Source organism: Heliangelus exortis, chromosome 6 (assembly GCF_036169615.1).
Source record: "Heliangelus exortis chromosome 6, bHelExo1.hap1, whole genome shotgun sequence".
Lineage (NCBI taxonomy): Eukaryota > Metazoa > Chordata > Aves > Apodiformes > Trochilidae > Heliangelus > Heliangelus exortis.
The window spans coordinates 38,435,901-38,462,242 of NC_092427.1; the positions used below are offsets into that span (position 1 = coordinate 38,435,901).

Sequence of the window (26,342 nt, forward strand, 5' to 3'; positions counted from 1 at the left end):
ACTCAAGACTCACCTTTTTAGAAGTCCTAAAAAGTAAGTTTTATTTTGTTTAGTGTATTTTCGCAGTAAAAACTAATTTAATTGAGCTGAAAGAAGTCTGTGGGATTTCCCCATTATCAACACATTTTTCTCCTTTCTTGAAGACAAAGAGATCAAACCCCACTGTATTTTCTGTATTTCCCTATTGCTGGGAGGCACACAACTTACCAAGTGCTGGATGGCTGCCCACAATCCGTACTGGAAGAGTGTGTCCATCTCCCAAGAGAATCTGGGGGGCTCCTCCCTCCAGGCCTCTGGATTCATCCTCTTCTCCAAGTGCTCCCAGCTGGCCCATGGTGACCAGAGCCTGACCTGAGCCAGGCAGAGTCCCACTGTGCTGGGTCAGCCCAGCACCTGCTTGCAGGCTGTGTCCCTGACCAAGTACTAAGGAATTTATTGCACCCCCTGTGGAATCCAGAAGGCCTTCAGGGCTGGGGAGGGAGTGGTTATTTACAGCTGTCAGGGCTGCTGTTTCATTTGTGGAGGTGTAAGTTGACTGTAGCTGTAATCCCTGTGAAAGAGAAGGCAGGAGAACTAACATTCATGGCAGGAGGGATTTCCATTTAGTGGGATAGCTTCTGACTTCCTACACACCACCTCTTCCAAACAGTCCATCTCAGCCAACCTAGGCTAACCCTGTATTAGAAAAGAACTAGGACAAGGGTATCCAGCAGCACCTAGAAGGCCACTTGTGGCCATAAAACCAATTTTTGGATACTTGGTTTCAAATAATTTCATAGCACTGCCCATTCCCACAAGAGGTGGGCACTAACAGAAAAGCAAGAGATTGAGGTGGAGCCAGGCTGTCTTCAGAGAGGGAAACAGAAGGTAAAACAGTATTTCAAGACTGTATTTCTAGGGAATAGGTAATACATGAAGGTGTTTTATCAAATAAGTAGTTAGGGAAGAAGGCCAGGAGTCAGCTTTGAAGGGAGATGAGCTGTAGAAGGAGCTCTTTCAGCATGACATTCTTATCCTCACTTTCAGCCTGGAAGTTGGCTGATTTGAGCTAGGAGCAGTTTTAGGATTTCAACATGTTTCCTTAAGAAGCTGGAGGATGATTTAAAATGAGCCATGCAGGGGAAGCCAAAGTAAGAGCTGACAGCCATTTCAAAGCCTGTGTTAGCAACCCAGTGTGTGGATCATCAGCTGACAGGGATCATCAGCTGACAGGGAACTTGCTGTTCCCAGCTTGCCTTCAGCATTCCCAGCACAGCACATCTGACATCCTGTCAACAGCTTGACTGTACCTGAAGCTGTGCAAATATCTTGGTCTGAAGTGAAGACAGTGAAGACAAGAGCTGAGTTGTTTCTGGTGGCAAGGACTCTCCACTCTGGTTGGATTCTGCTTTGGTGACAACTGATTCCCCAGCTGAGCTCCCTAGGGTGTCACAGAGAGGAGGGCAGCAGTTATGGCAATTGTCTTCTTCCTGTTTAAAAGCCTGTTTAAAATCCCTTCTGGAGAACACAGTAACTGCACCCTGCCCTCTGCTTAGAATTTCCCTTTATAACATGAAAGGTGGAACATTTCCACCAAAGGAACAATCAAATCATTCTACAATATATACTCCTCAGGATGTGCTCAGTAACAGGCACAAAAAACTACACAGGAAATCCTCTAAGTCTCACACTGCCTTCCAAACTTTGTGAAATTAGGATAATTTACATAAAATATCACAGCAAAAGTATTGAGGCCTTTCAGCCTACAGATTACATCATAGCCTCAAAATCTTTATTTAATGAAGGACTTACTTAATGATGTGATGCTTTTCAGCACAAATTGATCCATTGCAGCAACAGCTAAAATAAGAGTTCAAAATAATCCCAAACAAAGCACAACATCGAGCTTTTTATTAACTGGAAATGCACTGGTGTAGATGGAACTGCTCCACACAAATCAGGTTCATTTAGGAGAAACCACACAGTGAGACAAACCTCTGGTGGTTCACTGTTCCTGCTACAACAAAGATAAACAGATCAGGGAGTGACAGGGCCAAAAGGGGAAAGAAAGCCAAACCCATCAGGGCCTCTTCAGGCAAGAACTGGGATGAAGAGTAACTGCCAGCACAAGCTGAGGTGACAACTTGAGACATGACAGCTATGGCAGTGCCCCTGCAGACTGTCCTGTCAGCTGGCTGGAACAAAAAGTGCCTCTCTAGAAGCAACGTGGACTTGTGTGACATAAAACAAATGACATTTGGAGACAGCCAATAATAATAAGTCATTAGTGCAGCCCTACCATCTGAAGGTGGCGAGGGAAGAGTAACAGTCACTGTTTCTGTGAGAACACTCCCCCTGTCTGTGGTCCACAGCAGCTGAAAGGAAAAACATCTCAGTTCTACTACAGGAGCACAGGACCAGTGCTGGACCCATAGGAAAACTGTGCCTAAAAATTACACTCTTATTTCCTTCTAACTATGGCCTTTTGGAAGCTCTTGGTTTACAAAACAAAACACACAAAAAAACCAAAACAAATTTGGAAAAAAAATTTTTAAAGTGCACTTTTATCCAGAAAGGCTAAAGTCTGCTCATGACAGTTCAAAGACTTGAGAATAGAAAATAGCCAAATCATCTGGCTAACAAGTAATCACCCACTCACCTGGACAGTGTAGGGAGAATGACAGTGTAGAGCAGTGTAGGGAGAGGGAAAAGCCTGACAGAAGGGTACAGAAGGTCACAGCATTACTTAACAGTTCAGTTTTTCAAAGCTGATTTTAAGTCAGCAACTCCTTACCAGTCAGTCTCCTAATGGGGATCACTCCCTTATCCCTTATTACTCAATAGGTGGAAGAAAACTGAGGAACAGCATATAAGGGTTCCTGAGCATTCTGAAATATCTACTTCATGCTTACTTCAGCTGCTATAAAGTGCAATTAATACCTGCACATTCAAAATGCTGTCCAAGCCCTAATTTTGTACTTCATCCCCATTTTTCAGATATGGAAGAGTAGTGGTAACTTCTCCAAAACACAATGACACAGCCACGGATAAAATCTTCTGACCCTTATTGAATTTTCTACACCACATGGCTTCCAGTTCATGCAGTCCTCATGAAGTGCTAGGACTGCATAATTTCTCATTTAACAAACTGCAATCTAGTGATGATGAGATAAATACTGAATAAGCTCAGAAGGTTTTATTCACATTTAATCCAGTCTTGCTCAGCCAGAGATTCCACTGAAAATATTGCTGCTGGAAATATAAAATCATAGAGAATTCTGGGTGAAATATAGCTAAGTGGTAAAAACTTAAAAAAAAAAAAAAATTAAATACTCCCAGTATTTAACTCCAAAAATCCGAAAGAAACACAAAGGCCAACCTACTGTGGCTGGGATGCTTTCTGAACTATACATCAGCTCTCCATTCTTCAGGGACTTCTGCACTTCATGGATGTGGTTCTTGATGTCATTCACAGTGGGGAAGAAGGACAGGTTACGTCTTTCTGGCACTTCATCAGCCTTGAATAATTCTCTTTCCACATACTTTCTGTCACGTGTTAAAGGACATTAAAACACACACATATTTAAAACACATTTTAATGCTGCTTTCCCCTGTTACAGACACCACCGCCTCCTCCCACTCCTTGCTGCAACAGGACCAGAGCAAGCTGGAAGACACCCGGCCCGGTTCCCTGTGTGCAGCTCAGTACCTGAGCTGCTTCCTCACGGCATAGACCTGCTCCGTGCCCTGGCACACCAGCTCCCGGATCTTGCCTGCCACCTGCGGATGCAGCCGGGAGGGCAGGACGCAGCTCCCATCCCGGCCGGCTTCCTCCTCCCCTTCGGGAGGAGACACAGACACGCGTGAGGGTGAGGAAGGGAGGCAGGGAGTTCCCATCTCGTGGTACTGGTGGGCTTGCTGCGTGGGCAGCTGCACATACCACCTGGTAAGAAGGAAGGAGTTACCACACACAGGTCTCTAGCAGAGGCAAAAGTTAAAAAAGTCTGTGGGTGGAACAGTCTGACAATCACAAACGACCCAGCTAGAGTGACTGAAGGTTGTACAGCCCCTGAGATGGAAGATTGTGTCTTTCAGAGCTCAGGGCCCACTCACACCTTCCCAAATTAAATAAACCAGCTCAGGCCCCCATATAACACCACTGTTTCTATTTCCTGCATGAAAACATCTGCTGAAATTCCACAGCTTGGTGCTTAACACATTTACCAAAGTAAATGCTCCAGAGCCACAGAAGTCACACAGACAGTGTGGGATTTCTTACTATTCATATTCAGCAAGTGTCTTAATAAAGTGATTCACTAAAAAATTAACGAAAAAAAGCAAATTATTGCACTTTTTTATTGCTTCATTTACCAAAATAAAGAAAAAAGTTGAGTTTTCACCTGAGGACACCACCAGCATCTATCAAATTCTTCTTCAGCATGTTGAATGATTTCTCCCGCTCCATTCTTATGATTTTCTTGTCAACCCTAGGGTCAGTAGGAACTCTGTATTCTGGAAACTTCTGAACCTTTTTAATGTAGATCCTTCCGAGGGCAGAGGGAATAAGAAAAATAAAAAGGTCAGTAAAGAACAGCACAATAATTAACTAATGCTGAGACAGAGAATGATTCCCACTGGTATTTCACATCCTGCTGTAGTGCTGCTTTGCACCAGGCAGCCCAACAAACCTCACCCTTACTCCCTTCAGCAGGACAGCATTTCCTCCTCCCCTCTAAAACCTCAAGTTATCAAGGAGACAAAGTTGGGGTGCTCAGCCACCCCCCAGAGAGTGCTCTGTCAAAGCTCACAGAAAGAGCACTTCCTCAGGCTGCTGAGTAGCTCTTCCAGCTTTGTGCACAATTCTTACCTGGCTGGGCAAGTGGCTTTGTACAGATGGCCAGAGGTGCCCTCCTGCTCACCAGCTGCTTTGGGCTGGACCCGTTTCCTCCTGGGCCCATACTGGCACTCCATTATGATGGCTCTGCTTGCTGGGGACAGACAGAGATGCACTCTGATTTATTCCAGCAGCCACTGAAGCCACCACAGTAAAACATTCACTACAGAAAAGATGGGAGTTCCACAACAGTGATTTCAGTTTACCACCAGGCTCTGCAGGAAGCAGAACACTTACCTGTGGCAGGTGAAACAAATGCTTCTCTGACAGCACGTAAGGAACACAGAGTGTTTTCAAGTAATTCCCCAAACCTATCAAACCTCACAACATCCCTGTGATAGGTATGAAGGTAAAACACTGGATTCTGCCCTGGTAAACACAAATACTTTACAAGATGCTTACCCATGCAAGCTACCCGATGAGCACAGTGCTGGTAATTAATCTCAGAGAACCAGAATCCCCAAAACAACTGAGAAAATCCACTGAAATCAAAGGTCAGCAGCTATCTCCAACCTCCTGGCATAACACTTGAGGCTACTCTGTCTCTTGTAAATTCCCACCTGCCAGTCTGACCAATCTTATCTGCTAAATAAGACTGTTTCAGTGTGGCATACCCACACAAAACCAGACAGGCCTAAACAAACACTACTCAGCTCTATTCCTGAGGCAAGTGTCTTCCAGGCAGAGAATTATGTACAGAAAACAGTATCTTGACTCTCTTTTTCAAAACCAAACTAACTTACTGTTGAAGATCTAAGAAGACCTCAACAGAACTTTCAACTCATCCTTACTGACACAAATCTCAAAAGCAATTTGACAGGGCCCTTGTTTTACAGAAGAAGCAACTATCCAAAATTCTTATTAAAAATAACAATGAAGATTTTGATGGTTAGTGCATGGTTTACACTCTAGAGAGCTATCCACCTCCTCTTCATTTCCTCACAGCCAAACCACAGCAGTGAAAGTATTACAGATTGGTTCCACTTATGCAGAAGGGATAAATTCCTCAAGAACAACACATTTGTCCTGCACAGTTTACAATTCAGTTACCTGGCAGTTCTTTACACATTTACAGCCTCTGCCCTGCAGGTGTAAAGGATGTTAGTGGTTTTCACAGAGGATTTATAAACTAAACCTGAATGTATTAGAAAGGCAACACATCAGAAATACACATAATGCACGTTTGGGGGTCTGAGCAAAGCAAAAAATACTACAGCTGAATAATCTGAGTCTCTACTTGTCTACACTTCAACAAAAACTAAAAGAAAATCTATGCATGTTTTTGCTCTAAATATCTTACTGTGGAGCAACTCATTTATCAAACAGAAACTAAAGAGGCCTCAAACACATGCCAACCTGTGAAGCCTGCACATTAATTTAAAAAAAAATAAATCTATCTGCTGAGATATGCTGATGTTTATTTTGCTTTTTATATTTATTTATTTTTTAAAGGGTGCCATTTGAATAGTTTACCTGCTCCTGTGAAACAAGGTCTTTGAAGGACCTCCAAGTTTGGCAGGAATACTCAAACAAGCTCTTACCCTTATGAGAACTCTCACATCCTGACAGAGCAGATGGGGCCTCTACCTAAGGACCTCATCACAGGAATCCTCATCAAATGGTACTGAACTGATGTATTTGTAAAGAACAAAAGGAAATAACCCCAGCAAACACAGCCTGTGGTTTGAGGGAAACAGGCTCCTTCAGACTTCATCATGGTGCCCAAGCTGCTCTTTATGTTTATGCCTTGACTTTTTCAACACAGAGGAACATCAGGAAGCTCTCTCTTTCTTTACAGCCAGCTGGCAGCTGACGCCGAAATCTTGAACGTAGTTTTTTTAGTTTTCAAAACAAAAGTGAGTTACCTGCATTGACAAAGGGGATCCCATCATATGGGACATACTGAGACTTCCACATCAATCGTGTGGCAGGCCTGGCAGGGCTGGGAGACTGTCGGGTGCCCCACACACTCTGTGTCTGCTGCTTGTGCAGTGTCAGCACGCTCTCTAACTCCCTCTCGCTCAGGCAGTAGCCGCGGTACGAGTCCCCAATTTTCTGTGTGGAAAGGAGGTGAAATCACAGCATTACTCACCCAGCTGACTCCTGAACTCCACACAAGAAAACAAAAGCAGTCAGGGGCTCCGGCAGGCGAGGATGCAGGCCCAGATTGTTGGAGTCTTATGGGTTTTCCCCCCACACTCACAAATTGATTTGCCATCAGAGCCAACGCCAGAGCAATCCCCGCTGAGGTTAGGAATCTGTCAGCCCCAAGCACCCCAAGACCACTGGAAAGATGATAGCAACTGCCAACTCTGATTTCCATGGGCAAATCCAGCCCTGTTGTTCCCCCAGCACACAGCTGCAGTCACCTCCTGACAAACTCAGGCAAACATTTTGCTTGGCTCCCACAAATAATCACTGAAACACTAGAAGCTGTGCATCTGCTTCAACACACACTGCACAGTGCTGCAGCTGAACACACCTGCTTGTACCACCAGGAACCACAGCTCCAGAAAAACTGCACCTAGCCTGACATAAAGTGAAAAAAAACAACAACAAACCAACAGCAAAGAAACCAGAAACAATTCCTTGAGTTTGCAGCATCCCTGTGACAGCTGTTCACGTGCTGGGGGCCATCACAGCTGGTTCAGTGCTGCTGTGCCAGGGCCAGCCAGCACTCAGCAAAAGCACTGGGACAGAGGAGAGCTCTCCATCTGATTTTGGAATGCCCTGCTCACACACAGCTCAGGATCAGGCTGACCAAGCAGTTGGAAGGAACAGTGCAGTTTGCCAGCCCAGTCTTACAGCAGAGGCGTGGGGAACGAGCACTGAAGTGTGATGGGTCTGACTTGTCACCTTCAGTGACAGAGCAGCCAGATGTTTGAATAACACTGACAGCAAAAGCAGCAACAGCATCTCTCCAAGGGTATCATCTCACAGACACTGCAGTGACAGCTGCATAGAACCTTAAGGCATCTAAGCAAAACAAAAATGTCTGTGCTTAGCAAGGCCTAAGGTCAAGAAAGAACAAGTTAACCCCCTGTGAGTGAGCTGTGCAGTAGCACCAGCCCAGGAGCAGAGGCTGTGTGTGCAGGGGTCAGTACCCCAGCAGCTCACTGCACAGCAACATGCTGCTCCAGGTGGTAGGGAAATCTCCACAGCCTGCACTCACACAGCCCTGGTGAGGAAGGGAAGCTGTTAAACCATTTCTGTCCAAAATATCATCTGAAAAACACAGGAGAAGCAAAAGAGCCTGAGAAGTACCACAAATCCCTTCCCTGCATAAACCTGGCAAGCCCCTTGTCACAAAGGGAGGGGGATTGCAATACCTCTCCACACGGGGAATAATGTGTGAGCATTTTTCTCTCTGTATCTTATATGTGTCACTGTAACTGGGTCACTGACCTTATTCTAGGGAGATGAGAGCAGACTGATGAAGCTGCTGTGCCAGAAAAGCAGTGATAACCCCTAAGGCACCATCTCTTGTTTTGGCTTTACTTCTGCACACGAGAGATCATCTCCCCAAAACTGGAGGGAGGGGGGAAGAAGAAAATCCCACAGCACGTAGGATCTTTGCTCCAGAGGAGCTTCCCAAAGTAGGAACAAAGGAGACAGTCTGCTCCACACATGGAAATTAACTTAGCTGATTAATTAGTGCAGTTTTTAATCTCACTGTCACTATGCTGATACCACACTATTTCAGTATTCTGATCAGAACACCAAAAACTAAGTAGGTTATTAAAAAAAAAAACATCACTATTTTTTAAAAATCTACTTATTATTAGCAATGGCATTACCCTAAAGTAATCAGATACTCTCCAACCCTTTAACTTCACCCAAGCTTCAAGCAAAAGGAACAATTTTCTTTCCCCTGGCCTCATCTCAGCAAGGGTAGAAAAAAGCTTTGATGACAACAGGCATCAAGACTGCAGCTTTCCTTGAGTGAACTCCCAGCAGCAGGACACCAGAGGCCTTACACTGCCCAGGAACACCAAGCACCAGCTGAACATTTCCAGGCAGTCAGGAAACCATCAGCACATCCACTCAGACCTCCAGGCTGCTGGAGTTGTTTCTATCCTGCCAAGTGAGGAGAAGTGTGAGTTGCCCTATTTATCTGCACCTCCTGTAGATCTCCAAACTTCAACTGGACCCTTCAGTCCTGTTACCAGCAACAAAACATTCTGCTGGACAATCACCTGAAAGCACCTCAAAGTCCCATGGTCTCTCCTCCGAGCCCAGGAAAAGGCACAGGCAGCCCAGCACTGTTCAGGGGATTTGTACCATGTCACTGACAAACTCAGCACTTACAACTCTGCTGACAACAAACACCTGAGGAAAAGAATTTGAATTATTCCTCCTTGGGCAGGCTGACTCTACAGGGGGAACAGCAACAACTTTTTTTTATGTTGTTGTTTAAAGGAACAAGGAGAATTAATGCACACAGGCAACAGTTCTGCTGAACAGCAGGGGCAGATATTTATATCCTCAGAACTCTTTCAAACAGATATATTTTTTCTCATTTCCTGTTCTTTAAAAATAAGAACTCTTCTATAAATGCTGCTGCTGTGAATTTTAAGCACAGCAGGTGAAATTTCTTGTCATAGACTCAGACAGACCAAGCAGACCACAATACATCTCCTATAAAATGAAACCAGTAACAACTGACACAGATAAGCTACATCCATTTTAAGACAGGAAAGAATGTACCACACAGAGCTAAAACCACAGTAATAAGGGTTACACATCTTACTGAACTTAATAATTAACTGGCCATTTGAATTAAGTGGCTCAGTGTTTGAAAGCAGTATCACCACCACAGAAGAATTCATGTTATTAATTCTCTGACCTCTTCATGTTTAAGTGGATATAATTGTGGACAGTACCATTTGGATGAGTAAGAGGCATACAGCAAAGAGGAATGGATTAATGTATTTAGTTAAAGAATTGTTTCTAAGTGGATAGAGAAATAAATTTAATTTCTAAGTCCCTGCAACTGCAACTTCCAGTTACCAGTGGCCAAGCCAAGAGGAAAAATCTCAAATGCTGAGGATACCTGAAGAAGTGAACTGGCTAGGAAGAGTAGAACTCTTCCTTTAAAAAGTTGTTAATAGAAAGTAAAATAACTAGGTATCAGGAGGAGTCTGGTAGCAGGAGGAAGAGGTAGGTGATCTCTCAAGAATCTTCCCAGCTCCTCTACCTTTCTTTTCAGTGATCTTTGGTGCATTCTAGCTGTTGGTATCATTCCTGTTCTGCAGGCTTCTAACAGGATGCAAATACAGAGTTCTGCTTAGGTCAAAAGCCATCCCAGGGAATAAAGAGAGAGCATTTTCTAACAATAGAGAAAAACAAGCACAAGTGACCATGCAAGGGAAATCTCCCTCCTCCCCCCAGGAAAAAAAAAAAATCTGCAAGAATATCTAAAATAGAAATCCTTAGTAAAACACTGACATTAAGGTGCTCAGTTAAGTCCCAGACTTCAATCATGGATTTTGATTTCTCAGTGACAACACAAACTAACCCAAACAGTTGCAGACTTGGGCCACACAAGAACAATTCTATTTTTTCATTAATGGATCACTAAGGGCAACAAACACCAGTTTCCTCAGCAGAAGACAGCAGAGCTGGGGATGTAGTTCAAAAGTGAACTCCTAACATGGCACACAATGACTTTTCCCAGCACTACACAGCATCCACACTTCAGAAGAACTTTTTTTGCCTCAGGAGCTGTTGATGGTCAGTTATTCTAGCATCCCACACACAAACACATGCAAAAAAAAGGGATTCCATAACATTTTATGCATTTAAATGTGCTAGTAGTGCAGTATCTTAGATCTATATGAAAAAAACATCAAGTCAGAGTTCCTTGCAGCCCACCTCACAGTTCCTGAGACAACATGCCCACGCAGGGGTGTTTGGCAGCAATGGCTGGAGAGGGGTGAGAAAGGGATCTTCTGCTCCCCTGAAAAACAAAACAAGACCTGTACAGACTGTGCACACAAAATCCATTCACAAACTGATTTTCACAAGCTGCTTCTCTTCACTTTAAATGTTTCTTGGATATCTATAATTTGTGCTGTGTGCAATTATTCTGATCTCTTCCAAGTCTCCATTTCAAGAGTATTAGCCAAGGAGAAGCCAGCCTGCAGCTCACAGAACAAACATTGTCTTTGGGGTTTTTTTGTTGTTTTGTTTGCCTATTTTGCTTTTTGGTTGTTTTGTTGTTTTTTTAAGCAAAAGAATCCCAGAGCACTCAGGAATTAAATAGCAGGTATCACTTAGCATGGGGACAGAATCAGGTGGTTACCAACCAAGAGAAGAAAAACATAACTATCTTAACTCTACATAATTTAATATTTGTAGTAGTTTTGGTAATTTAAAGTGGATCAAAGCAACTTTTGCTCCTACCTGGTGGTGTTTTTTTTCGCTATGGTGAGAGCAGCCTGTGGATGCAGAATGTAACCACTGTCACCTGGAGCAGCCACTGCCACAGTCTGCAGGCTCCCATCACCACCCTTCTCCAAAACACCTTTGCCAAAAGAAAACATTCTCCTGGTTAATAACTCAGCTCGGGAGGGGGAAAGGACAAGCTATGATTCAACCTTCTGTGCTGCACAAGCAAGCACCTTGATCTGTGAAATAAGCTTTCTAGCTGATAAAGTAGTTCTGTGGCTGTGAATCAATACTCAAACTCTAGCACACATCTGAATATTCACTTGATAAGGTTGCTTTTAATCATGCTACAGCTAATGAATAAGGATCCTTTTAAGCATGCTACAGGTAATGAATTCTTCCACAACAAAGCAAGCAATCAGTGAATTACTCTGCTTTATGTTTCCAGAAATCCATACAGGATTGCACAGCTATTTTGTTGAGGAAATCACACACTGGTTGCTTTTACAATAAGAAAAAAAGGAGATTTAATACTGACTACTGATTGCCACAGTCACAACTGGTGAAGGAAAGGAAACATGTACAAACAAGGTGCTTAAAAAGAGATCCTAAGGGATATTCTTAGTCACAGGAACACACAAGTTAAACTCACCCTGAGTGCTGCTCCCATCCAGAAGCTGACCTTGAGGAATAATCACCTGGGCCATTCCTGGCTGGGCAGAAGGAATGACTTGCACCAAGTGTCCCTCTTCTGACTGGCTGGCAACAAACATCTGTAAGGCAACCACACAGAAGCAGGGATGGGACAAGTCTGTAGGGTGATCAGCAGGCAGCAGGACTGGGTTTGCTAACAGCACAGAAAACATTTTGGTTGATGCTAGGGACTGTAAATTAACTTGATTTCACATAATAAGGAAACTGACTATTTAGTGTCCTTAAAATTACTCTCCCCTTTTAAAATAGCCATTTATTTGGATAAAGGAGAGGGGAAAAAAACAATTTATGGAATTCCACAATGAATTACACATTTACTTGAAACTTACAACAAGTAAAGCCCTCAGAAAACTGGAAGCCATTTGTAGTTGGGTTCACTGTGACCCCATTCCTGGACGAGCAGAATTAACCACAACACAAAAAACTTTGACCTTTAGTTCTAAGAAACTGACTTCTGTGGGCAGCATTTCATGCAAAAGCAGAAGAAAAGCCCCAGCACTTGAAAAAAAAAATTAACTAAATCTCCCAGAATTCTGGAAAACTTAAACAACTCTTTATGATAAGTTTTCTCATATTTACCATGGATTTGCTCCCAACGATACTACAAAACCAAGAATAACAAAATATGATCTCATTTTTGATTTATTACACTTTAAATAGGTGAAGTATCTTTAGTGACAGTATAATACATGACAACCAAATCCTCTGGGTAAGAGGATTTTTTACAGCTTTTTACAGAGTAAGTGTTCAGAATGATAAAATGATGTTTTAAACAAACTGATTGGGAGTGAGGGGAGAAGCAGACACATAATGGGTTGGCTTGCTGCTAATGTCCCAATCCTCCCCAAAAACCACAGAGACTTAGCCAGGGAACAGGGAGAAAGCAGCAGTGGTAGGGCACATCCAGGATTGGCAATGACAAAGAGCACAAGCTGCTGTTTAATAAAATCAGTGACTGCTGGGCACGGGAGCTGCCTACCTGAGGAAGGGCAGCTGCAGCAGGAACTGAACATCTGAGACGTTTCACCTTGCTGCTGGAGACCAAGTGTGAACCAGCTGTTGTAACTAACACACCAACAGCACTCACCATCACACCAACAGCACTCACCATCTGTGGGCTGGGACCCCCCAGGGGCTGCAGCAGATAGAGGGGGGGCCTGCTCTGATCTCCTGGGGGAAAATCCTCTGGAGGGCCAGGCTGGGGAGCAGCTGGAGATGGAGAACTGCCCGAGAGGTGTCCTGAGGGGGGCAAGGCAGTGGTGGGAGAGTCACTCTGTCCACAGAGTGGGTCCCTGGAATCCATGCAGGTTGGGTGCTTTCACAGGGGAAAAACAGCCAGGCCAACTTAAATCTTGAGTTGCAATTTCTGTTTGAAATGAACAAAATAAAGAAAAGGACATTTAAAACCAACGTGCTGTACTGTGTACTTGGAGAGAGCTCTCCTCCTTCTGATCACTGGCTAACACAAACACTTCCAGTTTTGTTTTCTGTTCCTATGCTGAACATTTATTAATATTTTTACTTCCAAGGACAAACTCTCTCTGCTAAGGTGAAAGAAAATTCCTTCTGCCCCAAACCTGTTCCCCAAAACCACTCATCCCTTTAAAACATCTCAAAGCTACCCAGGGACTGAGACAACTTGTAAAAAAACAAACAGAAAACGAACAAGCAAAAAAACCCAAACAAACCCAACAACAATAACAAAAAAAACCACACAAGAAAAAAACAAACAACCCAAAACAAGCAAGAAAACATGTCACAACCTAAAACATGTGCCAGCTTGTTGACTTTAATCCTAGTGTCCAAAACCAGGTTCTTCACTTGGTGTGTTAAACCCAATCCCCACACAGAGAAGAGCTATCAGATTCAGTCCAGCAGAGAACTGGGTGCCAGAAGGCCAATGCCAAAAACCCCCAGCAATTTAAAGACATTGCATAAAGACCACACACACACTACTAAATCACTACTGAACAGCACTTTGTGTCAGCTGAAGTTACATGCAGAACAACCTGTGTGCACAGAAATCTCTTGGCTAGGAATATCTGGCAATATTTGAGAACATTAAAGGTCCCCCTTCCCCAGTACCTGCACAGATGGCCTCTGTCCCTAGATTCTTATTTGCCACATTTGGTGACTAACCAATTTCACCTGATCTTCAAGTGTTCTGAACCTCTCCTGCTCCAAGGCACGTCATCACCAAGTATCTTTTTTATTGAAGGATTTTGTTAATTCAATAAAACACTACTTTTTCAGCATTATAATAGGATTTAATATAATTACTCAAGGTTGTCACTACATACACCATCTGAATAATCATCAGTTCAAGGCCAAATGGTGCAAGAATCCCATGGAAGGAACTTCTGTACTTTTTAAAAAGGCACAATGGATTATTGCACAAGCAAGAAAAAGATAATGGATGAAATATCACACTGAAAATTCAAGAGAGAGTCTATGAAACAAGCATCTACAGAGACAGGACACTGATCCCTCACCTGAGAAACCAGATCATTTGTTTCTGACTCTGCTGAAAAAGTTACAACAGTTTATGTCACCCTTCTGTACTTTAACCTCAACCAGGATACTGCTGCAGGTTTGGGGTTTTTTTAAGTTGGGTTTTAGTCTTACAAGTTCTAACACCATTGCAAGCTACCAGCCAAGCCCTCAAGAGATCCTTGCCTCTTTCTCTCTCCATTTCTCACTGCAGCCATTCCAGCCTGCTGCTCCTGCAGGACAGTTTAGCCTCTTGTGTAAGAGAATTTGTCACTGCACACACAAGTACAAAGCACACACACATTCTCCTGACTGCCATGTAAACATGTCCACAAGCACTCAGCTAACAACCAGGCACACCTACAGGACTTGATAAAGCCAGCACTGCTTTTCAAAACTTATCTGTCTGCTCCCGTAATCACCAGTCAGGATCTGCAGCACCAACTCTGACAGGCACCCATCTTGGAGGAAACCACACTTGGTGCAAATTAAATTAAATTACTGTTGTTAGTACAGAAGCAAGCTTTGGGCAGGAAAACAGCTACCAGAAACAAAACTTTGTGTGATACATGCACTGAAAGGCAGGCAGAGGGGCCACAGCACTCCAGAGAAAGGAGCTCACTCTCTGCCTGCCATAAACCTTCAGGCAAAGAGGTGACATCGGGCAGGGAAGTGCCACATCTCAGGCATCTCTACAGCAGTGACCAATCCCAGACACTCACACACGAGACAAACTAACAAAGTAACTCAGCCCTCACCTCAGCAGAGCAGGTATCTACTAGACTACACACACAGTGTGCCAGACTGAACAGGAGAAAACTTAATTCCTGTGGTTTGGTGCAAGGGAGGGGGAAAGGTGCTCAGGATTTTTCCCTTCAGTGTTTATTTGATTTTAATTTTGCAGTGTTATATTATAATATATATATATATATATATAAACATTATGTATCACCTCAAGGAATATTATATATTCCTCAAGGTGAATGTTCTTATCTGTGGTACTTCAACAATACACAGTGTTAGTAAGGACAATGTAAAAGGCTGGGGAGTCACTCAAAAAGAACTGTACAACTCTGGAAGCACAAATTTATTTTGTTTTGCAAAGTTGTAGAGGGCCACAGGCAAAGCAAATCCGTAACTCCTTGGCTTCTGAAGCAGAATAAAGCATCCTGCTGACACAAACAACATGGAGAAGTTAAGCTGCTCATATGCTTGATACTCTAAATACTTTAATCTAAAACAGATTTATTTTTCCATTCAATTTTCAAGTGATGACACTAAGTTCCAAATTAAGTTACCTCATGTTTAACAAATATTTTAAAGCCTTAGATCCCAGAACAATTATGAGATGTTTTGGTTAAAATCAGTGAAGCACGTTAGGAGCAAATAAAAAAAAAGAGACAGAAAAGTATGCTTCATTGTTACTCAACCCTTTCCCCTCAGGTAAAAGAAGAACTGTCAGTTTTGCCAAAGCAGTGCATTTATTTGTTTGAAATAAAGTGGAGAAGTTTCTTCCAGAGATACAGGTGGCAGGGGAAAAAAATGACAGCAGCAAGGTAACTACAGAGCAAGCCAGCTTCCTCCTACAAGCAGCCCAAAAATACCTGAAGTTTTATCTTTGTGTTTAAAAAAATGCCCTTGGTAACTGTTTTTTCCCTGTGCCACCACTAGGAAGGGCACGAATCACAGTAAAGCAGAAGAGGGAGGGAATCAGGGCAGTGATAGCCCCAAGTAAATGAATTACAATTAGCTCCACATGAACTCGTACCAGTTTGAGATTTCCCTCATCTCTGGCACACAGACAGTGCTAGGAACACACAGAATATCTGGAGACCCCTACTTTTAGCAGGTTTCCCAAGCCCCTTTTTGTGTGGTTCCACAAGTCTCTGGAAAACACACCTGTGTCAGCTCTGCTGACAAACAATGTCAGGTCATGGGGCAGGCTTAAAAACCAGGTGAGATTCCAGAGCCTCACAGAGCACCACAAGGCTCAGCACCCCGCAACACCACACATATGAGGCCTGGCTGCCCCCTCTGGGAGGCAAAAAGACAGAGGAAAATAAAAATAAATAAATAAACAAATATATGTATATTGCAGGCAGACAGCGAGTACTCACACAAACTGCCTTCTCCCCAAAAAGCCAATTCAGCTTTTTTGGAAGCCCTTTGGAAGCCCTTCAGCTCCTTTGGCAGCCCCACGGATCGCGCCCCCTCCTCCGCCATAGCCCTGAGGAGATCGGGGGGGAAACTCCCCCAGACCCGGCTGGAAGGAGGAGGAGGGTGGGATGGGGACACCTCACGGCCCTGCCCTGAGGGGAGCGGCGGCCGCCTCAAACCCCCCACACACACCCCTCACCCTTCGCCCCTCGCCCTCCCACACCCACCGCACCACAGCCCCGGGACGGGGAGAAGCAGGAAGGGCGCACCGGCCCAGCCCTCCCGCTGCTCCGAGGCACACAGACAGAGGGATGACAGACACACTGACAGACACACTGACAGACCTAGGGACGGACCTGCCGCACCGCGCTGCCGCCATGCAGACGTCCCGGAGCGCGGGGGCTGCCGGGGAGGGGCGGGATGGCTGGCAGGGCACGCTGGGAGCTGTAGTCCCGGGCAGGCGGTGAGGCGCGTTCCGGCAGCATGGCGCAGCTGACGGCGCGGTTCCGCACCGAGAACCCACGGTGAGAGGGAGCGGAGGAGCTCGGCCGGGCTGCCCCTGGGCTCGGGAAGGAGGGAGGGAGGGCAGCGGGGAACTCTCCCCGCGGGCTGGGCGGTGACGGCGGTGTGTGTCCGCAGGTACGCCGTGGAGGATGTGCCCTTCTCGGTGCCCGCGGCCTCCGAGACCGCCGAGCTCAGCCGCCTCATCAACAAACTGCTGGCGGGAGGCAGCGGTAGGTGCGGGGCGGCACGGAGGGAAGGGGACGGGGAAGGGAACGGGCAGGGGGATCGCCTCTCCCTCGGGGGAACCCACAGAAACGTGTCCGGAACGGGCCCGGCTGGCCTGGAGGGTTCCCGGGGGACACCGCAGCCCTCTCCAGCAGCAGCAGGCGGGAGGGGCCGCGTCTGCCCGGTACCGGGGAGCCGGGGGGGGCCGGGGGCTCTGCCGGTGCCGCCCTTCCCGGGGCACACACCCGTACCTGGAGTCCCGCGGGGTGTCCCTCAGGCCCAGGGGTGGGCGAGCAGCTCTGCTCAGCAGAGGGAGGAAGCACCGCTGAGGCGTGAGGGGAGTGGGTACAGAAGAAGCGATCTAGAAAAGGGTTTAACAATGAAAGGCAAAGTTAACTCTGAACCCCCGCAGCAGATTCCCCCCTGGTCACTCACATAACCCCACGGGATTCACGGGCTGTCCCTTTGTAACTGGGAGAAGAAACTCACTGGTTTCTTGGGGGGTTGCTTGCTTCATGTCTCTTTTTTTTTTAAAAACCTCTTGTGGGCTCCCTTCTCCTGAACCACCCACAGAATGATGCTTTTCTCAAGGGTGCCAGACACCTTCTGGCACCTGGACGTGGGTTTCTCCTGATCTCTTTCAGAGGATCACAAGTATGTGGAATTTGACTTCCTCATCAATGGCCAGTTCCTCCGTATGCCCCTGGCTGCACACATGGAGATGGAAAATATCTCCACAGTAAGTCAGACTCCAGCTCTCCCCACCTTGGGCAGACCCAGACACTTTATTTCAATATGATTTCAGCATCACACTGCCATGCTGGCTAGGTAGCTTTCCTTGCTCAGCTTTAGTTATTTTCTGACCTGCCAAAGGAAATTCCCTGGGTAATTGAATCCATTCTGAACTGCAAAATATTTAGAGAGTATGAGACTGAGCAGTGCATGGAACATCCTCCCCCAGTCTGCTGTCTGTAGACAGAGGATAACTTATTCTCTTACTCAGTTCATTTATATCTATTTGTTTCCTACACTCTTAGCTAATCTGGGGGGTGGTGGGGAAGGTTAGTATTACCTCCAGAAAATGCTGTGAAGTATTTTGGAGACCTGTATTTGCTTATATAAAACAGAAGAGGAACTTGAGAAGAGCGAAGTTATTTGCTTTTGCTTCCAGCTTGCTATTAATAATAATTTGATAAAACTATGGAAAGCAACATTAATTAAAATTTTTTAAAAAAATTCTTCAGAAAATTTGGCACTTACCTGGCAAACGACTTGGATACAGAGATCTGTTGCCCAATAAACTAATACATTTGTACCTCACTGCAGTTAAATATTGATAAAACTGATGAAAAAAAAAAAAAAGAAACCCAACCCCACACTAAATAAGTATTTTGTCTGTGAGCTCAGGAAGAAGTGGTGGAGATAGAGTATGTGGAGAAATACATGGCCCCTCAGCCAGAGGAATGCATCTTCCACGATGACTGGATCAGCTCTGTTCAAGCCACTGAAGAATGGTACCTCACTAAGCCAGTTCTGGCTTTTCTCTTGCTTATTCCTGTTGTGTGCAGGGGCCTCCAGGGGGCTGAATGGAAGGATATTCCCTCTCTTTAATTTTTGCTGTATTTTTTAACCCAAGTCAGTCAGCCACTTGCCTTTGTAGGCAGCTCCTCTGTGCCATGACAGTGACATTCACTCAAGAAGAAAACAGCTCGAGTGACTGGACATGATACTGTTAGTACAAGTGGATTATACTGTAATTTCTTATAAAGGACAGTCAGATTTCCTTATCTCTTTTTTTAATTTAAACCCTTGACTTCAAGCATGACATTCTTTAACAAAAAATATGATTGAGTACCTTTATGCAGAGCTTTTCTTTAAAAAGACCAAACTGTCCATAATTGTAGTTTTCTGCTGTATTTCCACATGCATTTTCCAGTCAGCTAGGCAGTGTTCTTATATTAAATAATAGTTTGGAAGCCAGATTTGCAGTTGTAGGTTTCAATGGAGCTTTGCTCTGTAACAAAAAGATTTTTTACTTTTCCAAACTTCTTTTTTTAAACCCACAAAGTAGTTATCTTTTTAATTCATTTCAGCTAAGCAGTTACCGTCCTAAGATTCCAGCTTCCTAGTCGAGGCTTTTTTTGGTTTTTTTTTTGTTTGTTTTTTTTTTTTTTTAGTTAAAACATTGTTGGTTTTAAAGACAATAATGTTTCACATTCTGTACCCTGCAGGATATTAACTGGCTGCTATGACCAGACTGCTCGAATCTGGTCTTTGGAAGGAAAATCCATCATGACAATACCTGGGCACACAGAGGTAGTGAAGGATGTGGCTTGGGTGAAGCAAGGTGAGTGTAGGTGTATTAGGGGAGTACAAAGTTTGATTTATTGGGGGAGAAATGTCAGCATTCCTCATCTGTAAAGATTTATCTAAATGCTACACTTATTTTGACCTCTGTCAGTGGTGTTAGAAATGAAGTAATGGTGTGAGTAAACAAGGCCTTTACCAGTAATGAGTATAGTTAGTTAAACATGTACATTTTCTAACCACATCTTCCTTAGCAAATACTGGTATGTGTATTTATATTCATTGTACTTGCAGGGTACCCTGATGTAAACTGTGATTTTCAAGCTTCTGTCTATCTGCTATTTCTTCTTTGACCAGAATAGTTACTATAAGGATTTTAAAGCTGAGTTGGGTGCAAACATGACTTTTCTTCCTCAGACAGTTTATCCTGCCTATTACTCACTGCTTCAATGGACCAAACTGTCCTGCTGTGGGAGTGGAACGTGGAGAAAAACAAAGTGAAAGCTCTCCACTGCTGCAGGGGACATGCTGGGAGTGTAGACTCCATAGCTGTTGATTGCACAAGGACTAAAGTAAGTGACTCCTGCAGAGGAGCCCAAGTGTTTTATCATGTTGGCAGCCCCTATCTCAAAAATCATCTTTCTGTCCCAGCATAGGCACTATCATGTTTTGACTGACACCCACGAGTTTCACTCTGATTATAAATGGTGGTTACTGAGGGCCAGGAGTGCAGCATCAACACTGCAGTATCTTTTCAAAGTGACAGACTTAACCTCCAGTATCACTAAAGCTGCAGGGGACTTGAGAAAGCACAGCCATTATGCTGCTGCTCTTAGTGAGTGAAGTTGAATGTTTAAGTAAATTTTACTTCCAGCACACATGAATCTTGCATTAAAGTTAATTATTTTCCAGTTTGACCTAAATTTTCAAGGTAGTTTTGGTGAGGAAATGTTTTCCATTAGTGGTACTTCAGAAAAAGCAGATGGTAGAAGAGGTCCTTTCCCTTTATCCAGGAGTTCAGCAGTTAAGAGGACTCACACCAGAGGCAGACTTGTAACTCCCAGCTTGACCCAGTATCACAAAAGTTAAAGTAAAACCTTCTGGTGCTGAAGGAAATAAGAGATATTTTGTAGATATTTTTCCTGAAAGGGAAGGAAAGAGAGTAATTTGATCTATGCTAAACATTGTGTTTTTCAAGGAGTCCAGTGCCCTTTCTCATGTATTATAACCCACTGGTTAATTCATCAATCAGGAAGTAAATTTAGTTGGCTTACAAGGTCAGTCTGGATGAACTTGTAACAAAATATATCTGTTTGTACAGTTCTGTAGTGGATCCTGGGACAAAATGCTCAAGATCTGGTCTGCAGGTAAGAGGAGCATAAGCTGGGATTCTTGGTTCTCAAAAACCACCAAAACCCTGTGCTTACAACAACCTGAAAGATTGATATCTAAGTACCTTTTTTTCCTTTAGGAACATTTGAGTCTGTAATACTAAAAGCAAGCTAGAACTCTTCTTTTGTAGGTTCTGTGAGGCTATGTACTTCACTAGATTGTTACTGGTTTGGTTGGTAACAATTTCAGATATGGTTATCAACTGTGTGCTGATATTTTATTCAGAACACAGGACTTTATCTCTTTTATTTTTAATACATTTATGTAAGTGTGCAGATAAAAGTTATTACAAACCAGAAGTTTGTGTTTTATTTTCCTGTTCTATTACTGACACCACAAGAAGGACAGTAAAATGATGGGGTCTTTTCAAGCAAGGGAGCCTAATCTCCCTTAATCTGAATGCTTTATTTATCTGCCACAAGTCACATTCTTTCAGTTTGGTTTCTTTCTGTATTGTATGTGAAAGAATGATTGTATGTATTATGCACCTGAATTACTGTGGGGATATTCTGAGTAACAATGGCCTTTAAAAACTGGGACTTCATTTTAAAACTTCATGACCCAGAGAAGACTGCTTAATTTATATTCCTTTCCCTCATGGTCAAAACAGAAGTACTACTGATCTGGTCAGAGGTGTAAAGTTAAAATAATCATGCATCATGGGCAGGTTGGGTACTGTTGGTCTATATACCCTTAATTGCTGAAATTAAATGCAGTACAAAAACCTCCAGGCTGAGTCTGACTGTCCTGTCACAGTTCCTACAGATGAAGAGGATGAAATGGAAGAAGCAGCTAACAGACCACGGAAGAAGCAGAAAACTGAGCAGTTGGGACTAACCAGGGTATGATGAGCTCCAGGTTTGCCCAGGACTTTGTTTTAAAAAGTGTGGTCACAAAATAATTACTCTGGGTTAACTAAGTGACTATATATGAAAAAACATGCCTGAGACTGATGCAGATCTGTTGCCAATACTCCATCTAATCCCATTCTCACCTTGTAACTCTAGACTCCCCTGGCAACCCTCTCTGGCCACACAGAAGCCATCTCCTCAGTGCTCTGGCTGGATGCTGAAGAAATCTGCAGCGCATCGTGGGACCACACCATCAAACTCTGGGACGCCGAGACTGGAGATCTCAAATCAACCTTGGTGAGATCACTGGGCTTTGCAGCTTCAGCTGGAGTCCACCACCTCAATTAAAGAAAAGATTGTGCAGAAATACCAGCTCCTGTCTTACTTCCTCTTTTCTCTCCTGACAGACAGGAAACAAAGTGTTTAACTCTGTCTCCTACTCCCCGCTGTGCCGACGCCTGGCGTCCGGCAGCACCGACAGACACATCAGGCTCTGGGATCCTCGCAGCAAAGGTGAGCCCCAAGCATCCATCTCCTCAGAGCTGCCCCCTCACAGTCACAGCCTTTGGTTTTCCTTTAAATTAGTCAGTGTCCAACCGTGCAGTTGCAGGCCTGAACGGTATTTTTTGGTTTTTTTTTTTTTGCTAAGGATGAGCCCTGCATTGGTTGGAGCACAGTTAAAGGTGAAACAGTCTCTGTTGCAGTGCAGTGGTGCCATGTCTGATGGGATTCTGGAGAATTTTTTAGTGTTTACTTGTTTAGCTTCTATAAATCTAATCCACAGCTTTACAGTATTATCTTTTTATGTTAATAATAGAAGCGATTTTGCTTTCTTTTTCAAAAATACTTGAGTTTAGTGACAAGAAAATATATTTTGATTATTTTTTTTTCTTAGCAGAACTGGGATAGCTTATAGTTTAATTTGAATTTGGAACTACTGGTGGGAGAAACACTTACCTTGAACACAAATATGTCACTGACTACTTTTTCTCACTTGACTACTTTTCTCACTGCATTTGGTGTGCATATTCAAAGTACCCATTTCAGTTAACATCTACTGATGTCCTTTTCTGCTCAGATGGCTCCTTGGTTCTCCTGTCTCTGACATCTCACACTGGCTGGGTCACAGCTGTGAAGTGGTCACCTACCCATGAGCATCAGCTGATCTCTGGTTCTCTGGACAACATTGTGAAGCTGTGGGACACAAGAAGGTAAAATAAACACAGGTTCTTTGCTGCTCCAAAGGCATGTAAGCCTACAGGGTCACTTAACCAAATGAAACAGCAACAGCAGTCTGAGGCATTGGTTGTGAAAGTCTTCCAGATTAGGCTTTTATTAGTCCTCCATAATTAGGCTTTTCTGGAAAACACTCTGTCAAGCAGCATCCACACTTGTAAGAAGGAAACTACAGATTAAACTGTTACTAGAATGCAGATTCATTACATTTCAGTCATGAGTTGCTCTGCAAGCAGGTGAAAAATGCTGCTGCTTTTCTCCTAGGCTATGCAGAAAAGATTAAAACTAGTTTTGTTTTCTGTGATTGCTCACATAACTTCAAGCACATGACTATGAATACCTGTGTTTTACCAGTTGCAAAGCTCCTCTGTATGACCTGGCTGCTCATGAAGACAAGGTTCTGTGTGTGGACTGGACAGAAGCAGGGGTAAGAATCTGAAGAGCAAGTTACTGAATTTATATGCATGGTGAACAGGGCATTTTTTTCCTTTATACTTAAAGGGAAAATAGAACAGTAAGTTCTAGGTGTGCTGTGGTTGCTGCTGGGTAAAAGAGGAGGTGTTACTGTCGTACACAGTGCAGAACTTCCCTGTGCCTCTGCACAAAGGAGTAGGATGGCAGCTTAAGCTCTTTTAGCTTTGAGTGGGGGTTACACTGATGTTCCACACAAGGAGAGGCAACAAGACCAGCACCACACCTTGCTGAGAAAAAGTCTGCTCTGAGGTCAGGCAGCAGCATGCACTGGCACAGCAGCACACGTGCACACAGGGAAATGCAGCATCCTCTGCAGTGAGCAGTTCTGCTCCTGTGGTTGTGTGCACATGGATGAAATGGGAGTAAAACATTTGGTTAATATACAAGATTCTCACTGTGGCTCCTGTTCTGCATAAGAGGCATCAAAAGCTTTAGAAAGTTTCCCACAACAACTTTGCTGCTGATTTTACAAGGGTAAGAGACAAGGCTGCTTCTGCACTTGGATTCTGGGTTTTAGTCATGCATTAACAGTTCATTACTCATTACTGCTGCTGAATGTCTTCTAATGAAAGATTAGTCCTCAACTGCTGTGTAGATATTTTTGCTTAGTTCTGATATTAATCACAGTTTTCTTTTCCTCTCACCAGCTGCTCTTGAGTGGAGGTGCAGACAACAAACTGTACTGCTACAGATACCCAGCTACAGCCTCTGATGTGGGAGCATGAATGCCAACAGCCAGATTCCCTTTCAAAAGAAGATTTTTCAGCAGTTGCTCTCTGTTAGCATCCTTACACAACCAGCCGCTAAAGAGAGGAGTTTTCTGTTGCTGAGAGAACTGTTCTTCCTGGCTGTTGCACTGGTAACCTGTATCCATGTCTGTCACAGAAAAGCATCAGCAAGCAGTTAGGAATGTGGTTAGTGTGAAACCAAACAAAGGGTGTTTCCTCTCTTTTTGATGGCTTTGAATTAACATCTCTAAATGGCTGTCTGTATGGTCCCTTTAGTAAGGAGTAAACTGTTCCTGATGCTTACAGAAAAACACTTGCTGGACTAAATTATTTTTTGAGCTTACCTGCTTTCCTCTGGAAAAAAAATTAAAACTTTTATCTACAGTTCATGGTGTAGTGACTCACTTCAGACAGAAACCAGACTTCATCTCTCCTGTCAGTGTGGCTGTTGCCAGTTATAAGAACGGGTTTGTTTGTGAGGTTATGCAGTTGTTTACTTCACCTCTTTGTTCTGCACTGACACTTGGCATAAGCTGTTAACCTCAGCTAGCACACGTGTGCTGCCCCAACATGCAGCTCAAACAACATCACACGTGAAGACACACATTAAGAGTGTCAGTTCAAGACAAGGTTTCACCTCCTTGGTCCTCTTTAGTGTCACACTTGCATTTTCTGCTCATATGTCTGCTCTTTTTCAGCTTTCTTCTTGCTTTGAGACTTCCATCTTGGCTTCTGGATGATTGCCATTCTACAGCCAGCCCTGCCACAACACTCTTTTTTCTCTCTTGTTAGCATTTTGTTTAGTTTTTAGTGTAAAATTATCAGCCTTTTCTCAACTAGGAGACTGAATTAAAAACACAGGGAGGGGGGAGGAAACTGAACACATTTCAGTGTAAGTGACACAGCCTAAACCAGCACATGAGGATAATGTCATCCCTGTGGTACCCCCCAGGGATGGGAGACCCCCAAATTCACCTCAGATCCCAGCTCCCCAGCCAGGCACTTTTCTTGGGCTGCTTTTTTTATGAGTTCAGGGCAAGGATGCAGCTTTCCAGCCAGCACTGCTCTGCCACTCTCTCAGATAACAAGCTAGAGTAGCTTATGTTCAAATTCATATGCCAAAAAAACCCAGGCAAGTAAGAATCAACAATTATCTTTGACGTAAGCACATTGGCACAGACCTCAAATTAGGAGCAAAACTTGAGATAAAATTAATTCAGATGAAAGCTAATCTAAATTGTCCTGTAGACTGTATGAAATGAGTGGCTTTTCTGCCACAGTGAGAAGCTGGCTGAATCTGGTCTAGGAAAGACAACTGCTCAGTCTTGAGTCTACCAAGCCATCCAGATCAAGACATTTACTCTACAGAATGCTGAAAACGTAACACAAACCACAGAAATAGAGATTTCTGCATCAGTTACAATATTCATATTCAAAACTTCAAAATGTGAACTTGGCATAGCTCTGCAACTCATTCCCCTGGGCACCTACCAGCTTGTGACCACCATGGGATCAGTATGAGTTTGAATGTCTCTAAAACTAAACCAACATTGAAATAAATGCTCTGTGATTGCCACCAGGACTTTCAGCCCATCATTTCAGCAAGTGGCTTTTGTACAGATACAAAGTTTCAGGAGAATGATAATTTGATCTAGAATTAAAAATGCTGAAATGAATTCAGCACACTAAGGTCATTCCCAGTGCTCATCTACAAATCTGAAGGATGAAACATTGAAAAGGAAAAAGTGAGGTAGAGGATAAATCTCCTTAGCCATACTGTATATTAAAATTCCATCTATAAAGAAGTATTTTTAGAGAATTAAAAATCTGATTAAATTAACAAACAGCACTGTAACTTTGAAATGGAGTCTTCTTCTTAAGCATGACCAAAATTGTGGCATAACATCATCTTTCTGAGGAAATACAGTCTCAGTGCTACAAAGAATAACCAGAATGTCCACAACTGTTTCTAAATACATTACTGAAACTATTTTTACAAGC

At 43.7% G+C, this 26,342-nt stretch overlaps 2 protein-coding genes across 2 annotated transcripts in view; one reads left to right on the top strand and one right to left on the bottom strand.

The window, feature by feature from the left end:
* The window catches only part of CARF (calcium responsive transcription factor), a 24,136-nt gene extending 9,632 nt beyond the window's left edge, over window positions 1-14,504 (bottom strand). Inside the window, exons 1-13 of the mRNA XM_071747963.1 lie at window positions 14,470-14,504; window positions 13,086-13,343; window positions 11,916-12,036; window positions 11,279-11,399; window positions 10,748-10,832; window positions 6,739-6,928; window positions 4,847-4,967; window positions 4,380-4,523; window positions 3,689-3,922; window positions 3,363-3,525; window positions 2,279-2,354; window positions 1,290-1,420; window positions 208-550 (exon numbers count right to left, since the gene is read on the bottom strand). Coding sequence (XP_071604064.1) covers window positions 208-550; window positions 1,290-1,420; window positions 2,279-2,354; window positions 3,363-3,525; window positions 3,689-3,922; window positions 4,380-4,523; window positions 4,847-4,967; window positions 6,739-6,928; window positions 10,748-10,832; window positions 11,279-11,399; window positions 11,916-12,036; window positions 13,086-13,280 — 1,924 coding nt within the window. The 5' untranslated portion in view covers window positions 13,281-13,343; window positions 14,470-14,504. The remainder of the gene's footprint in view (window positions 1-207; window positions 551-1,289; window positions 1,421-2,278; window positions 2,355-3,362; window positions 3,526-3,688; window positions 3,923-4,379; window positions 4,524-4,846; window positions 4,968-6,738; window positions 6,929-10,747; window positions 10,833-11,278; window positions 11,400-11,915; window positions 12,037-13,085; window positions 13,344-14,469) is intronic.
* A 2,269-nt stretch (window positions 14,505-16,773) lies between these two features.
* Window positions 16,774-24,725, top strand: WDR12 (WD repeat domain 12). The gene is made up of 13 exons (XM_071747969.1): window positions 16,774-17,148; window positions 17,264-17,358; window positions 17,998-18,092; window positions 18,761-18,867; window positions 19,585-19,700; window positions 20,078-20,232; window positions 20,982-21,027; window positions 21,809-21,894; window positions 22,060-22,200; window positions 22,311-22,416; window positions 22,982-23,114; window positions 23,494-23,566; window positions 24,261-24,725. The coding sequence occupies exons 1-13, from the start codon at window positions 17,108-17,110 to the stop codon at window positions 24,336-24,338; spliced, it is 1,272 nt and encodes a 423-aa protein (XP_071604070.1). The 5' UTR covers window positions 16,774-17,107; the 3' UTR covers window positions 24,339-24,725.
* Window positions 24,726-26,342: the final 1,617 nt, after the last annotated feature.

What these genes read in the sequence shown, in the direction of transcription:
- WDR12 (XM_071747969.1), top strand. Translation starts at nt 17,108, where the DNA reads ATGGCGCAGCTGACGGCGCGGTTCCGCACCGAGAACCCACG. An exon ending in GCTCAAGATCTGGTCTGCAG is followed by an intron (nt 21,028 to 21,808) that starts GTAAGAGGAGCA and finishes GTCCTGTCACAG; the next exon opens with TTCCTACAGATGAAGAGGAT. An exon ending in AGCAGTTGGGACTAACCAGG is followed by an intron (nt 21,895 to 22,059) that starts GTATGATGAGCT and finishes TTGTAACTCTAG; the next exon opens with ACTCCCCTGGCAACCCTCTC.